Below are 14,993 nucleotides of genomic sequence, written 5' to 3'. Positions count from 1 at the left end.
CGGGAAGTGCGGTTCAGAGCGAAAGGGCGGCAGCGCGCGTGCACAAACGCCGCCGGGTGGGACGGAGGGGGGCGTTTTCCGCAGCGCCGCTGTGCGCTGCGCCGGGGGGCGGTCAGCGCTATAGAGAGCAAGGAGCCTCACGGTATTCTTTGTTCTCTTACTGACCAGCAGAGGGATGGCGCCGCCGAAGTGGAGCCTCAGACTATTCCACGACACTCAGAATTTCCCAAGACATTCGTGTTTGTTCTGCTTTTCACCTACAATGGTGAGAGGCACAACAGAAGGGAAGCCACCAAAACTCCACGACACTCAGAAATGCCACAACACTCGTGCTTGTTGTATCTAAGCAGCAGTGGGATAGCGCTGCCGAACGGAAGCCTCAATCCCACGGCACTCGTGCTCGTTCTGTAGCTCAGGCTAAGTGGAGACTCCACAAGTTCCACGACACTCGTGCTTGTTCTGTTAGTAACCACAGTAGGGATAGCTCTGCTAAAGGGAAGCCTGAGAAATTCCACGACACTCAGAGATTCCCACGACACTCGTCTTTGTTCTGCTTTTCACCTACAATGGTGAAAAGGCTCCACCGAAGCAATGGTGAGAGGCATCAGAGAAGGGAAGCCACCAAAATTCCACGACACTCAAAAATTCCCACAACATTTGTGTTGGTTCTGCTTTTCACCTGCAATGGTGAAAAGGCTCCACTGAAGCAATGGTGAGAGGCGCCATTGAAGGGAAGCCACCAAAATTCCACGACACTCGTGCTTGTTCTGCTTTCCACCTGCAATGGTGAGAGGCTCCACCGGAGGGAAGCCTCCAAAAATTCCACGACACTCAAAAATTCCCACGACACTCAGAGATTCCACTACATTCGTGCTTGTTCTGCTTTCCACCTGCAATGGTGAAAAGGCTCCACCAAAGCAATGGTGAGAGGCGCCACTGAAGGGAAGCCACCAAAATTCCATGACACTCGTGCTTGTTCTGCTTTCCACCTGCAATGGTGAGAGGCTCCACTGAAGGGAAGCCACCAAAATTCCACGACACTCAAAAGATTCCATGACATTCGTGCTTGTTCTGCTTTTCACCTGCAATGGTGAAAAGGCGCCACCAAAGCAATGGTGAGAGGCGCCACTGAAGGGAAGCCATCAAAATTCCACGACACTCGTGCTTGTTCTGCTTTCCACATGCAATGGTGAGAGGCTCCACCGAAGCAATGGTGAGAGGCATCAGAGAAGGGAAGCCACCAAAATTCCACGACACTCAAAAATTCCCACGACATTTGTGTTGGTTCTGCTTTTCACCTGCAATGGTGAAAAGGCTCCACTGAAGCAATGGTGAGAGGCGCCATTGAAGGGAAGCCACCAAAATTCCACGACACTCGTGCTTGTTCTGCTTTCCACATGCAATGGTGAGAGGCTCCACCAGAGGGAAGCCTCCAAAAATTCCACGACACTCAGAGATTCCCACGACACTCGTGTTTGTTCTGATTTTCACCTCTGATAGTGAAAAGGCTCCACCGAAGCAATGGTGAGAGGCATCAGAGAAGGGAAGCCATCAAAATTCCACGACACTCGTGCTTGTTCTGCTTTCCACCTGCAGTGGTGAGAGGCTCCACTGAAGGGAAGCCTCCAAGCCTCCAAAAATTCCACGACACTCAAAAGATCCATGACATTCGTGCTTGTTCTGCTTTTCACCTGCAATGGTGGAAAGGCTCCACCGAAGCAATGGTGAGAGGCATCAGAGAAGGGAAGCCACCAAAATTCCACGACACTCGTGCTTGTTCTGCTTTCCACCTGCAATGGTGAGAGGCTCCACTGAAGGGAAGCCACCAAAAATTCCACGACACTCGTGCTTGCTCTGCTTTCCACCTGCAATGGTGAAAAGGCGCCATCAAAGCAATGGTGAAAGGCGCAACAGAAGGGAAGCCACCAAAATTCCACGACACTCAAAAGATCCATGACATTCGTGATTGTTCTGCTTTTCACCTGCAATGGTGAAAAGGCTCCACCAAAGCAATGGTGAGAGGCATCAGAGAAGGGAAGCCATCAAAATTCCACGACACTCGTGCTTGTTCTGCTTTCCACATGCAATGGTGAGAGGCTCCACCGGAGGGAAGCCTCCAAAAATTCCACGGCACTCAAAAATTCCCACGACACTCAGAGATTCCACTACATTCGTGCTTGTTCTGCTTTCCACCTGCAATGGTGAAAAGGCGCCACCAAAGCAATGGTGAGAGGCGCCACTGAAGGGAAGCCACCAAAATTCCACGACACTCGTGCTTGTTCTGCTTTCCACATGCAATGGTGAGAGGCTCCACCGGAGGGAAACCTGCAAAAATTCCACGACGCTCAAAAATTCCCACAACATTCGTGTTTGTTCTGATTTTCACCTCTGATGGTGAAAAGGCTCCACCGAAGCAATGGTGAGAGGCATCAGAGAAGGGAAGCCACCAAAATTCCATGACACTCGTGCTTGTTCTGCTTTCCACCTGCAATGGTGAGAGGCTCCACTGAAGGGAAGCCACCAAAATTCCACGACACTCGTGCTTGTTCTGCTTTCCACCTGCAGTGGTGAGAGGCTCCACTGAAGGAAGCCTCCAAGCCTCCGAAAATTCCACGACACTCAAAAGATCCATGACATTCGTGCTTGTTCTGCTTTTCACCTGCAATGGTGGAAAGGCTCCACTGAAGCAATGGTGAGAGGCATCAGAGAAGGGAAGCCACCAAAATTCCACGACACTCGTGCTTGTTCTGCTTTCCACCTGCAATGGTGAGAGGCTCCACTGGAGGAAAGCCTCCAAAAATTCCACGACACTCAGAAATGCCACAACACTCGTGCTTGTTGTATCTAAGCAGTAGTGGGATAGCGCTGCCGAAGGGAAGCCTCAATCCCACGGCACTCGTGCTCGTTCTGTAGCTCAGGCTAAGTGGAGACTCCACAAGTTCCACGACACTCGTGCTTGTTCTGTTAGTAACCACAGTAGGGATAGCTCTGCTAAAGGGAAGCCTGAGAAATTCCACGACACTCAGAGATTCCCACGACACTCGTGTTTGTTCTGCTTTTCACCTACAATGGTGAAAAGGCTCCACCGAAGCAATGGTGAGAGGCATCAGAGAAGGGAAGCCACCAAAATTCCGCGACACTCAAAAATTCCCACAACATTTGTGTTGGTTCTGCTTTTCACCTGCAATGGTGAAAAGGCTCCACTGAAGCAATGGTGAGAGGCGCCATTGAAGGGAAGCCACCAAAATTCCACGACACTCGTGCTTGTTCTGCTTTCCACATGCAATGGTGAGAGGCTCCACCAGAGGGAAGCCTCCAAAAATTCCACGACACTCAGAGATTCCCACGACACTCGTGTTTGTTCTGCTTTTCACCTGCAATGGTGAAAAGGCTCCACCAAAGCAATGGTGAGAGGCATGAGAGAAGGGAAGCCATCAAAATTCCACGACACTCGTGCTTGTTCTGCTTTCCACCTGCAGTGGTGAGAGGCTCCACTGAAGGGAAGCCTCCAAGCCTCCAAAAATTCCACGACACTCAAAAGATCCATGACATTCGTGCTTGTTCTGCTTTTCACCTGCAATGGTGAAAAGGCTCCACCGAAGCAATGGTGAGAGGCATCAGAGAAGGGAAGCCACCAAAATTCCACGACACTCGTGCTTGTTCTGCTTTCCACCTGCAATGGTGAGAGGCTCCACTGAAGGGAAGCCACCAAAATTCCACGACACTCGTGCTTGCTCTGCTTTCCACCTGCAATGGTGAAAAGGCGCCATCAAAGCAATGGTGAAAGGCGCCACTGAAGGGAAGCCACCAAAATTCCATGACACTCGTGCTTGTTCTGCTTTCCACCTGCAATGGTGAGAGGCTCCACCGGAGGGAAGCCTCCAAAAATTCCACGGCACTCAAAAATTCCCACGACACTCAGAGATTCCACTACATTCGTGCTTGTTCTGCTTTCCACCTGCAATGGTGAAAAGGCGCCACCAAAGCAATGGTGAGAGGCGCCACTGAAGGGAAGCCACCAAAATTCCATGACACTCGTGCTTGTTCTGCTTTCCACATGCAATGGTGAGAGGCTCCACCGGAGGGAAACCTGCAAAAATTCCACGACGCTCAAAAATTCCCACAACATTCGTGTTTGTTCTGATTTTCACCTCTGATGGTGAAAAGGCTCCACCGAAGCAATGGTGAGAGGCATCAGAGAAGGGAAGCCACCAAAATTCCATGACACTCGTGCTTGTTCTGCTTTCCACCTGCAATGGTGAGAGGCTCCACTGAAGGGAAGCCACCAAAATTCCACGACACTCAAAAGATTCCATGACACTCGTGTTTGTTCTGCTTTTCACCTGCAATGGTGAAAAGGCTCCACCAAAGCAATGGTGAGAGGCTCCACTGAAGGGAAGCCACCAAAATTCCACGACACTCAAAAGATTCCATGACACTCGTGTTTGTTCTGCTTTTCACCTGCAATGGTGAAAAGGCTCCACCGAAGCAATGGTGAGAGGCGCCACTGAAGGGAAGCCATCAAAATTCCACGACACTCGTGCTTGTTCTGCTTTCCACCTGCAATGGTGAGAGGCTCCACTGAAGGAAGCCTCCAAGCCTCCAAAAATTCCACGACACTCAAAAGATCCATGACATTCGTGCTTGTTCTGCTTTTCACCTGCAATGGTGGAAAGGCTCCACTGAAGCAATGGTGAGAGGCATCAGAGAAGGGAAGCCACCAAAATTCCACGACACTCGTGCTTGTTCTGCTTTCCACCTGCAATGGTGAGAGGCTCCACTGAAGGGAAGCCACCAAAAATTCCACGACACTCGTGCTTGTTTGCTTTCCACCTGCAATGGTGAAAAGGCGCCATCAAAGCAATGGTGAAAGGCGCCACTGAAGGGAAGCCACCTAAATTCCATGACACTCGTGCTTGTTCTGCTTTCCACATGCAATGGTGAGAGGCTCCACCGGAGGGAAGCCTCCAAAAATTCCACGACACTCAAAAATTCCCACAACATTCGTGTTTGTTCTGATTTTCACCTCTGATGGTGAAAAGGCTCCACCGAAGCAATGGTGAGAGGCATCAGAGAAGGGAAGCCACCAAAATTCCATGACACTCGTGCTTGTTCTGCTTTCCACCTGCAGTGGTGAGAGGCTCCACTGAAGGAAGCCTCCAAGCCTCCAAAAATTCCACGACACTCAAAAGATCCATGACATTCGTGTTTGTTCTGCTTTTCACCTGCAATGGTGAAAAGGCTCTACCAAAGCAATGGTGAGAGGCATTACAGAAGGGAAGCCACCAAAATTCCACGACACTCGTGCTTGTTCTGCTTTCCACCCGCAATGGTGAGAGGCTCCACTGGAGGAAATCCTCCAAAAATTCCACGACACTCAGAAATGCCACAACACTCGTGCTTGTTGTATCTAAGCAGCAGTGGGATAGCGCTGCCGAACGGAAGCCTCAATCCCACGGCACTCGTGCTCGTTCTGTAGCTCAGGCTAAGTGGAGACTCCACAAGTTCCACGACACTCGTGCTTGTTCTGTTAGTAACCACAGTAGGGATAGCTCTGCTAAAGGGAAGCCTGAGAAATTCCACGACACTCAGAGATTCCCACGACACTCGTGTTTGTTCTGCTTTTCACCTACAATGGTGAAAAGGCTCCACCGAAGCAATGGTGAGAGGCATCAGAGAAGGGAAGCCACCAAAATTCCACGACACTCAAAAATTCCCACAACATTTGTGTTGGTTCTGCTTTTCACCTGCAATGGTGAAAAGGCTCCACTGAAGCAATGGTGAGAGGCGCCATTGAAGGGAAGCCACCAAAATTCCACGACACTCGTGCTTGTTCTGCTTTCCACATGCAATGGTGAGAGGCATCAGAGAAGGGAAGCCACCAAAATTCCACGACACTCAAAAATTCCCACGACACTCAGAGATTCCACTACATTCGTGCTTGTTCTGCTTTTCACCTGCAATGGTGAAAAGGCTCCACCAAAACAATGGTGAGAGGCGCCACTGAAGAGAAGCCACCAAAATTCCATGACACTCGTGCTTGTTCTGCTTTCCACCTGCAATGGTGAGAGGCTCCACTGAAGAGAAGCCACCAAAATTCCATGACACTCGTGCTTGTTTGCTTTCCACCCGCAATGGTGAGAGGCCCCACCAGAGGAAAGCCTCCAAAAATTCCACGACACTCAGAGATTCCCACGACACTCGTGTTTGTTCTGATTTTCACCTCTGATAGTGAAAAGGCTCCACCGAAGCAATGGTGAGAGGCGCAACAGAAGGGAAGCCACCAAAATTCCATGACACTCGTGCTTGTTCTGCTTTCCACCTGCAATGGTGAGAGGCTCCACTGAAGGAAGCCTCCAAAATTCCATGACACTCAAAAATTCCCACGACACTCGTGTTTGTTCTGCTTTTCACCTGTAATGGTGAAAAGGCTCCACCGAAGCAATGGTGAGAGGTACCACAGAAGGGAAGCCACCAAAATTCCACGACACTCGTGCTTGTTCTGCTTTTCACCTGCAGTGGTGAGAGGCTCCACTGAAGGGAAGCCTCCAAAAATTCCACGTCACTCAATAGATCCCACTGACGCTCGTGCTTGTTTGCTTTTCACCAAAACGGTGAGATGCTACACGGAAGGGAAGCCTCCAAAAATCCCACTGCACTCCGCTCCTGCTGCTCTTAGCCAGCAGCACACTTGCCCGGCCTAACAGCACACCGCAGCAGTTCCACGACACTCGTGCTCGCTCTGTCGTTAACCACAGCAGGGACAGCTCCGCCGAAGCGGAGCCTCAAAAAATTCCACGACACTCGTGCTTGTTCCTCTCCACGGAAATCTTTAGTAAAAGGCGAAAGATTTATACGATCTGAAGAGAAACCAGAGTATAACTCCACCCCTGCCCGGCCCCGGCCCCACTGCCGGCCCGCCGCCCCCAGCACACGGCGTCCTGCCCTGCTCCGCTCCTCCCGGCACAGCCCGGCTCCGCACCGCCCCGTTCCCCGCCGCCCCTTCCGATCCCGGCGGCCGCTCACGCGCGGATCGGCGGAGCCCGGCGTGGCGCGCGTGTCCGCCGTCTGCACGCGGGGTATGCTAATAAGTTGTATGCTAATTTGCCGCATGCTAATGAGGAGGCGCCATTGCCCCAGCGCCCAGCGCTCAGGTCGGGGCGGTACTGCCTGGCGCCGAATTGAAACGAAACTGAACGGTGGGAGCCGGGCGGTGCGCGTCTGCTTGCGGAGCGCTGTGCGGGACTCTGCTATGGGGGCTGCACTGCGGAAACTGAATGGAACTCGGGACGTTGCATTATCAGCGAACAGCACAGCCGAAACGCTCACTGTGATATTGAGCAGCAGTGAGATCGCTCCACGGAAGGGAAGCATCAACAATTCCATGACACTCAGAGATTCCCACGGCATTCGTGCTTGTTCTGCTTTTCACCTGCAACGGTGAAAATGCTCCACCGAAACAATGGTGGGAGGTTCCATAGAAGGGAAGCCACCGAAATTCCATGACACTCGTGCTTGATCTGCTTTCCACCAGCAATGGTGAGAGCCTCCACAGAATCGAAGTCTCCAAATATTTCACGATATTCAAAAACCTCACAACACTCTGTTGGATCTGAGCAGCAGTGGGATAGCTCTGCAGAAGAGAAGCCTGCAGAAATCCCACGTCACTCGTGCCCGTTCTATAGCTTGGTCTGAGTGGAGATTCCAAAAGTTCCATGACACTCGTGCTTGTGCTGGTATTCACCTGCAATGGTAAAAAGGCTCCACCGAAGCAATGGTGAGAGGTCCCACAGAAGGGAAGCCTCTAAAATTCCACAACACTCAAAAATTCTTACGATGTTTCTGCTTGTTCTGCTTTTCACCTACAGTAGTGAAAAGGCTCCAGCTGAGGCAAGCCACCAAAAATCCCACAACACTCAGAGACGTCACAGCACTCGTGCTTGTTGTATCTAAGCAGCAGTGGGATAGCTCTGCAGAAGGGAAGCCTCAGTCCCATGCTCGTGCTCATTCTATTGCTCGTTCTAAGTGGAGATTTCAAAAGATCCACGACACTCGTGCTTGTTCTATTACTAACCACGACATGGATAGCTCTGCCGAAGGGAAGCCTGAGAAATTCCACGACACTCAGAGATTCCCACGACATTCATGCTTGTTCTGCTTTTCACCTACGATGGTGAAAGGGCTCCACCGAAACAACTCTGACAGGCTCTGCTGAAGGGAAGCCTCCAAAAATCCCACGGCACTCCGCTCCTGCTGCTCTTAGCCAGCAGCACACTTGCCCGGCCTAACAGCACACCACAGCAGTTCCACGACACTCGTGCTCGCTCTGTCCTTAACCACAGCAGGGACAGCTCCGCCGGAGCGGAGCCTCAAAAAATTCCACGACACTCGTGCTTGTTCCTCTCCACGGAAATCTTTAGTAAAAGGCGAAAGATTTATACGATCTGAAGAGAAACCAGAGTATAACCCCACCCCTCCCCGGCCCCGGCCCCACTGCCGGCCCGCCGCCCCCAGCACACGGCGTCCTGCCCTGCTCCGCTCCTCCCGGCACAGCCCGGCTCCGCATCGCCCCGTTCCCCGCCGCCCCTTCCGATCCCGGCGGCCGCTCACGCGCGGATCGGCGGAGCCCGGCGTGGCGCGCGTGTCCGCCGTCTGCACGCGGGGTATGCTAATAAGTTGTATGCTAATTTGCCGCATGCTAATGAGGAGGCGCCATTGCCCCAGCGCCCAGCGCTCAGGTCGGGGCGGTACTGCCTGGCGCCGAATTGAAACGAAACTGAACGGTGGGAGCCGGGCGGTGCGCGTCTGCTTGCGGAGCGCTGTGCGGGACTGTGCTATGGGGGCTGCACTGCGGAAACTGAATGGAACTCGGGACGTTGCATTATCTGCGAACAGCACAGCCGAAACGCTCACTGTGATATTGAGCAGCAGTGAGATCGCTCCACGGAAGGGAAGCATCAACAATTCCACGACGCTCAGAGATTCCCACGGCATTCGTGCTTGTTCTGCTTTTCACCTGCAACGGTGAAAATGCTCCACCTAAGCAATAGCGAGAGCCTCCGCGGAAATTAAGCCTCACGACACTTAGAAAATTCACGACAACTGAAAACTCAGAAGCCTCACGACACTCGCACGTATTGCGTTTAACCAGCACTGGGTCAGCCCAGCACAACGCGCAGGGGCGCTCGCTCCGTAGTTTGAGTTGCGCGGAGGCCGTACGAGCTCCACGGCTCTGACGGTCGCTCTGTCGTTAAACCACAGCAGGGACAGCTCCGCCGAAACGGAGCCTCAAAAAATTCCACGACACTCGTGCTTGTTCCTCTCCACGGAAATCTTTAGTAAAAGGCGAAAGATTTATACGATCTGAAGAGAAACCAGAGTATAACGCTGCCTTGTCCCAGCCCTCATCCCACTGCCCGCCCGCCTGTCTCAGCACACGGCGATCCCCGTCTGTCCCACTCTGTCCTCCTTTTCCGATCCTCCACTTTCTTGCTCCGCTCCCGACCCCACACACCCCGCTCTATCCCGCGGGAACGGCGGCGCGGCGCAGAGATGTCGGGGTCGCGCCGCCGCGGTGCACGCTGGGTATGCAAATTAATGAGCCGTACGGTAATGACTGCTGCAGACAGGCAAATCAGCTACAGGGTTCTTGTCGCTGTATTGTCTCTTAGCAACGGCGCCCGCCCGCGGTTCCGGCGCGATAACGTCACGGCCTCGCGAGAATTCGCGGCGGCAAACCGCCCCGTGATCCTTTGCACCGCCTCTTTGCGGCGGTGCTGCGCCATGGGTGAGTGGGGTTGCTGCGGGGCCTGGTCATCATCCGCCGCCATCCGCTCGTTGTGCTGCCGCTGCCTGTCTGTGTTCTTTGCCAAGCGGTGGCTGGGGGTGCCGCCGTCCCCTGCTGCTTGTTTTGGGAGAGGCCGCGGCAGCGCCGAGTAGGTGGTGGGAGAAGATTGCCCAGGCTCAACATGGCGTCTGGGGGGAGGCGGCCCCGCCGGGCCTCAGTGCGGGGCTTCTTTATAGCGATGTGTTTGTGGGGTGCTTCTGACCTTCCTGCAGCCCCCAGGAGATGGGATGGATATGCAGGGTGGTGGGGCTAAGGCTGATTGCCTGGAGGACGTTGCAGCCTGGCTCAGAGGAGGATGGGTTGAGGTGCCTCGTTTCCTATAGGGACTTGCAGTTTGATGGTGTAGAGCGTGCTCTACCAGATTCAGTCGGTGTTTTAAAGCTTCTGTTGTTGCGGACTTAATTGCTCGATATGAGATGCTTCTTGCTGGGGCTTGTAAGGTAAGTTGGGGGGCTGCAACCCAAAGAGAACTAGAGAACCTTGCAAACATGCTGGATAGAAACAGCCTGCTCTGTGCAGCTGTGCTGGAAGTGATCAAAGTGCCTCTGAGTCTCAATGATGAAGCTTCTCTGACTGCTGCATAAAGCTGAGTGTGCTGTGCGGATGCCAACCTTGGAGAGCTGAGGACTCAGAGGTGTGCCCCGCTGTGGGCAGGTGGGGTCTGTGCACGCTCTGACCACGCTGCTCCATACATTCAGGTATCTCCAGGGACAACTGGCATAAGCGTCGCAAGACTGGGGGCAAGAGGAAGCCCTACCACAAGAAGAGGAAGTATGAGCTGGGTCGGCCTCCTGCTAACACTAAGGTGAGTGATTGGTGGAGGGCAGTCAGTCATTTTTCAGTTGTGGTTTGCCAGTTTTAGCAATAAGAGGCAATAGGAGTGATGAAACTTTCACCTTAGGTAGATGCAACAGACCGTTTTGGTCATTTACTGTATCTGCCGATGCTGGGGTTTGTCATAGTTACACTGACCTTGCTGCCTTCCAGCTTAGGACTTGACTGGGCTCCTCATGTGCTGCACTGCTTACTGACACCAGCAATGCCAATTATTTTTCTGTCTGTAGATTGGTCCACGCCGAATTCATACAGTAAGGGTTCGTGGTGGTAATAAGAAATACCGTGCCCTTCGATTGGATGTTGGCAACTTCTCTTGGGGCTCTGAATGTAAGTACATCATCAGTGTGATGTGATTTAAATGCATTTTTACAGCTCTGGCAGTCTCCAGTGCTGCTAATGGAGTAGAAGTAAGCATAGATTTTTAGGCTGGATTTGAATACGTTTTGCAGAGTTGGCTTTGAAACAGTACGCATGGTGATGATAACTTTGACATTATGTGGCCTTGGGAGACTTGGATGTCTGCTGGGTTCACAGTGATTGGAGTGTCATAGTTACACTGAGGGGCGTGCTTGTATTGGCTGCTTATTGGGGTGGGTGGTGGAAAAAAAAGAATGCCTACAGGATTTCATCAATGCAGCTTGCATCCTGACCAGTGTATTGACAAGGGAGCACGTGGTTTCTTAGTGATGGCAGAGCGTTGTCTAAAATGAAAAGTGCTGCCATTTTTAGACAGAATTGCAGTAATGAGGGGATTGAGCTCACCTTGCAGAACAAGTATGAGGTATGTGTGTGAAGACAGGGAAACCTGTTGTGTTTTTTTAACCTGTCCTTTGTGTGACAACTGCTAAATGCAGTAGCTGAATGCTGAGCGTTTCATGTGGGCCATGAAGAGTGAAAGCCCAGCTTCATCTCCCACTTTATTCAAAGTCTCTTCTCCTATAAAAATGGCTCCCATTCCATACATTCAGCTCAGTTTATTTGGTAATTGTAGGAAGCTGGATTGAGGATTGAGCCCTCTGTGTGGTGTTGATTGGCATCTGCTAAGGTATCTTCCACTCCAGAAATCTGCTGTTCAGCATTATTTAGTCATCTTAGAGATGAGTTCCTTCAGCGCCACAGTTTTCAGTCTCTCATCTAGGATGGATCTTTTTCCACATACAGACTTGTGTTGTAAGATCAGATTTGGATTGCTGGGATAAAAAAAAAAGATAAATGTGGGCTAAATTAAAGGCAGTGTCGGGGGGCTGGAGGACATTTCAGGGGGTGATGTGAGCTGAGTTTAGGGTATGAGATCCCGTGGAGCCTGTTGTCAGCTGTCTGATTCCTATAGGTTTGAATTCATGCTCTTCTTTTGAAAGGCTGCACTCGCAAGACCAGGATCATTGATGTTGTCTACAATGCTTCCAACAACGAGCTGGTGCGGACAAAGACCCTGGTGAAGAACTGCATCGTTCTTGTTGACAGCACGCCGTACCGACAGTGGTATGAAGCCCACTATGCCTTGCCCCTCGGACGCAAGAAGGGTGCCAAGCTGGTGTGTATGCCTGGGGTTGCTTGGTTTCTTGGCAGCTAGCTGTTGTGAGTGACCAGCACCTGCCAGCACTGATTGGGTTCCTGACAGCGGTAGCACTGGTCTTGTGGGCTGCATTCCCATCAGAATAAGTCAGGTTCTGTTAATGGAGCATTGGGACCGCAGAGTTCTGAGACATCGCGCTCTGTTGTGCACAAGGGTCTGACTGTCCATCTTCTGTCTTCTGATGATGATACTTCTGTCCAGTTCTGCTACTGAAGGGAGAGCGATGACACTTGTGATGCTGAGGAAGACTTTGCGGTCAGGTCCTTGTGCTGAGGAATTGGTGCCCTCTGATTTAAAAGCTAGTGGATTACTAACTTGCTTTGATGTGTTTTAAAGTGTCTTTATCCAGATTCATTCAGCCTCAATTTTCAACGTCCAAACCCCAGATAGTTAAAAGTTTTTTGAACACTTGTGCAGTATTCAGCTTAAGGTAGTCTTGTGTTAAAAATAAAGCTCTCGTTTGCTCTCCCACTGCGTGGTTCAGAGCATGGGGAGAGCTTGTGGCTTGTCTGCCAGGAATTGCACCACACCTGAGTGCTCTTATATCTGGAGAAGGAGAGTATTCACGTTCTTTGGGGGAATTAGCTAATTGAGGAAGCCTTTGCAGTTTCATCTGTCAGGGGAGTTTCCTGAGGGCACTGTCCTTTGTTGTCAGCAGTGACTCCAATCAATAACGTTTCATTTCTTGACCTCAAAAGTAAAAAAAACAAACAAACAAAAAAAAAAACAGCACTTGATTCTGTGAAGTATTTGTGCCTTGAGATGTGATTTGGGACATAACAATACTTAAAGAAAATCCTTCTATTTTCAGTGAAGATCTCTTGCAAGAAATAATCACATTCTCAACCTTGTCTTCAGCTTATGCTGACCTTGTCTTTACATATGGGCTTCATTTTAGACACCTGAGGAAGAAGAAATCTTGAACAAGAAGCGTTCAAAGAAGATCCAGAAGAAATATGACGAGCGAAAGAAGAATGCCAAGATAGCCAGTATTCTTGAGGAGCAGTTCCAGCAAGGAAAGCTACTGGGTGAGTCCCTGGGAGCATTAGTGTGGGTGTGGATGAGGGAGTCAGTCAGCAGTGCCAGAACAGATGCTGTTCTTGCTCCTGGGATCATGTCAAGCTGTGTCTGCAAGCTGTGATAAAGTTAACTGCAAGGTGAAAGCAGTGGGAGAGTTCTCCCTATCTGTCTGCAGGTGTTCTGGGTGGTAAGAGTAACTGTTCTTGTACTTTCTCTGGAGATAGCCCAGCCCTGGCAGGAACATTAAATGTTTCTGCAGCTGAAGCACTGGGAGTGACAGCTAGCAGACCTGCCTTTTTGGCCTTGAGGGAAACGATGGGGCCTGAGACCTGCAAAATGAGTGAAGACATGGGTGGGCTGTGTTCCAGGAAAAGCTCAGCATGTACGTTAGCAGTTTTAGCAGTGTCAAGTTCTGTTGCAGATAGTTCAGTGTTTTGAAGTCTTCTGGTGATGAGACCTTTGTCCAGTTCTGCTACTGAATTTGAGGGATGACTGTTTGGAGATCTGAAGAGGACTTCTTTGTGGGTGTAGTCCAGCAGAGCAGGTTCAGAGCAAGGTATCTCAGGGGGGGTTCTTAAGCAAGCACGTAAGCTGGTATGTTACTGGTCCTTGCTCATTCATGCTTTTACAGAGAGACTGCAAGTAATGTTTCCTTTGATTTGTGTATATGTATATAGAGAATTATTTAACTTAACTGAACGAGTTCTCCTTGCAGCCTGCATTGCCTCCAGACCTGGACAGTGTGGCCGAGCTGATGGTTATGTGTTGGAAGGCAAGGAATTAGAGTTCTACCTGAGGAAGATCAAGGCCAGAAAAGGCAAATGAAAATTAACGATTCTCCTGAAAGAGCCAATAAACACACGAGTCTCCTGTAATAAATGGGTCTTGTGCTTATTTGTGTGCAGAGGGGCCTTGTAGTTCCTTAGGAGCATGAAAGTAAGAAGGCTCCCCTGCAATCGCCAGGTGCTTTTCTGTCTTGAGGTAAACTCTGACCCTGCTTGCTGTTGATTAACATCTCGCTGGGTTCTACAGCAGTGACTTAATGAACCAAGTGAATGTGGAAGAGTCGTCAGCAGGAATCGAGGTTGACAACTTCAGGAGGTTGTTTTTTATTATAATTACTGCACAGATACTTGTGAAAGACATGGAATGAAGCTCAAATGGCATATTACCAATGCTAGAAAAAATGACTGCAGAGGGAGGGTGTGGATGTTCATTCCTGCTGGAGTTTGGCTGTTTGGGAATAGAGTGGTTCTGGCAGGGCACGTGTTCCCCTTCGCCCTCTGGTACCTTAGGTGAGCACTGACTGCATGGGGCCCTTTGCCAAGCTGCCTCAGGAGGAGGGTGCCCACTTAGCAGCTTCAGAGGTGCAGCACTGAACCTTTGTTAGACTGCATCTGGCTGAAAGCAGATGTCACAGCCCTGGCCCCAGCAGCTGGTATCTCCTGCCTTTTTTCTGTCCTCTGGTTGGCGCCAGCAGTCCTATTTGCCGTGGCCTGGTGCTTTCTGCCTGGCTGCACGCTCACCTTTAAGGTCCAGGATCATGTTCTAAACCAGCTGTTGGCTGAATGTCTGCACTGGTCAGTGACTGGCTGGTCTTTCCCTGATCTCCTGGTCTCATTCCAGTGCAAGAGAAATCCCTTCTAGCAGAAGGGCCAGGCTCTCTCTGTGGCTTGCCCCTTTCGAAAGCTGGGTACAAGCTCCAGCTTTTCA

At 51.0% G+C, this 14,993-nt stretch overlaps 1 protein-coding gene, 1 long non-coding RNA gene and 8 other non-coding genes across 10 annotated transcripts; 6 read left to right on the top strand and 4 right to left on the bottom strand.

Annotated features, from left to right (window-relative positions):
- Window positions 1-737: 737 nt before the first annotated feature.
- On the bottom strand, window positions 738-4,248 carry LOC128072464 (uncharacterized). The gene is made up of 4 exons (XR_008202264.1): window positions 4,091-4,248; window positions 2,759-2,791; window positions 2,326-2,485; window positions 738-811 (listed from the first exon to the last, which is right to left on the bottom strand). It is a non-coding gene; the product is annotated as an uncharacterized LOC128072464 (long non-coding RNA).
- Window positions 4,249-6,765: 2,517 nt separating this feature from the next.
- LOC128072876 (U5 spliceosomal RNA) lies at window positions 6,766-6,880 on the bottom strand. The gene has a single exon (XR_008202483.1). It is a non-coding gene; the product is annotated as a U5 spliceosomal RNA (small nuclear RNA).
- A 1,469-nt stretch (window positions 6,881-8,349) lies between these two features.
- On the bottom strand, window positions 8,350-8,464 carry LOC128072884 (U5 spliceosomal RNA). Its single transcript, XR_008202491.1, has one exon. It is a non-coding gene; the product is annotated as a U5 spliceosomal RNA (small nuclear RNA).
- Window positions 8,465-9,268: 804 nt separating this feature from the next.
- Window positions 9,269-9,383, bottom strand: LOC128072864 (U5 spliceosomal RNA). Its single transcript, XR_008202472.1, has one exon. It is a non-coding gene; the product is annotated as a U5 spliceosomal RNA (small nuclear RNA).
- A 214-nt stretch (window positions 9,384-9,597) lies between these two features.
- RPS8 (ribosomal protein S8) lies at window positions 9,598-14,159 on the top strand. The gene is made up of 6 exons (XM_052666444.1): window positions 9,598-9,787; window positions 10,546-10,652; window positions 10,912-11,011; window positions 12,043-12,218; window positions 13,159-13,288; window positions 13,996-14,159. Exons 1-6 carry the CDS (start codon window positions 9,598-9,600, stop codon window positions 14,103-14,105), a joined length of 813 nt encoding a protein of 270 aa, XP_052522404.1. The 3' UTR covers window positions 14,106-14,159.
- Window positions 10,394-10,478, top strand: LOC128072868 (small nucleolar RNA SNORD55/SNORD39). The gene has a single exon (XR_008202475.1). It is a non-coding gene; the product is annotated as a small nucleolar RNA SNORD55/SNORD39 (small nucleolar RNA).
- Window positions 10,721-10,824, top strand: LOC128072871 (small nucleolar RNA SNORD46). Its single transcript, XR_008202478.1, has one exon. It is a non-coding gene; the product is annotated as a small nucleolar RNA SNORD46 (small nucleolar RNA).
- LOC128072869 (small nucleolar RNA SNORD38) lies at window positions 12,436-12,507 on the top strand. The gene has a single exon (XR_008202476.1). It is a non-coding gene; the product is annotated as a small nucleolar RNA SNORD38 (small nucleolar RNA).
- Window positions 13,722-13,793, top strand: LOC128072870 (small nucleolar RNA SNORD38). Its single transcript, XR_008202477.1, has one exon. It is a non-coding gene; the product is annotated as a small nucleolar RNA SNORD38 (small nucleolar RNA).
- Window positions 14,160-14,852: 693 nt separating the features above from the next.
- Window positions 14,853-14,981, top strand: LOC128072880 (small nucleolar RNA SNORA35). Its single transcript, XR_008202487.1, has one exon. It is a non-coding gene; the product is annotated as a small nucleolar RNA SNORA35 (small nucleolar RNA).
- The last annotated feature ends 12 nt before the right edge of the window (window positions 14,982-14,993 follow it).

Source organism: Tympanuchus pallidicinctus, unplaced genomic scaffold, assembly GCF_026119805.1.
Source record: "Tympanuchus pallidicinctus isolate F22 unplaced genomic scaffold, pur_lepc_1.0 scaffold7, whole genome shotgun sequence".
NCBI lineage: Eukaryota > Metazoa > Chordata > Aves > Galliformes > Phasianidae > Tympanuchus > Tympanuchus pallidicinctus.
Note: the sequence above shows the minus strand (reverse complement) of the source record. Positions and strands in the feature narration are given on the sequence as shown.

Coding starts and splice junctions, on each gene's coding strand:
- RPS8 (XM_052666444.1), top strand. CDS start 9,598: ATGAGCCGTACGGTAATGACTGCTGCAGACAGGCAAATCAGCTACAGG. Junction 9,788..10,545: donor GCGGCGGTGCTGCGCCATGG/GTGAGTGGGGTT, acceptor CCATACATTCAG/GTATCTCCAGGGACAACTGG. Junction 12,219..13,158: donor GCAAGAAGGGTGCCAAGCTG/GTGTGTATGCCT, acceptor GCTTCATTTTAG/ACACCTGAGGAAGAAGAAAT.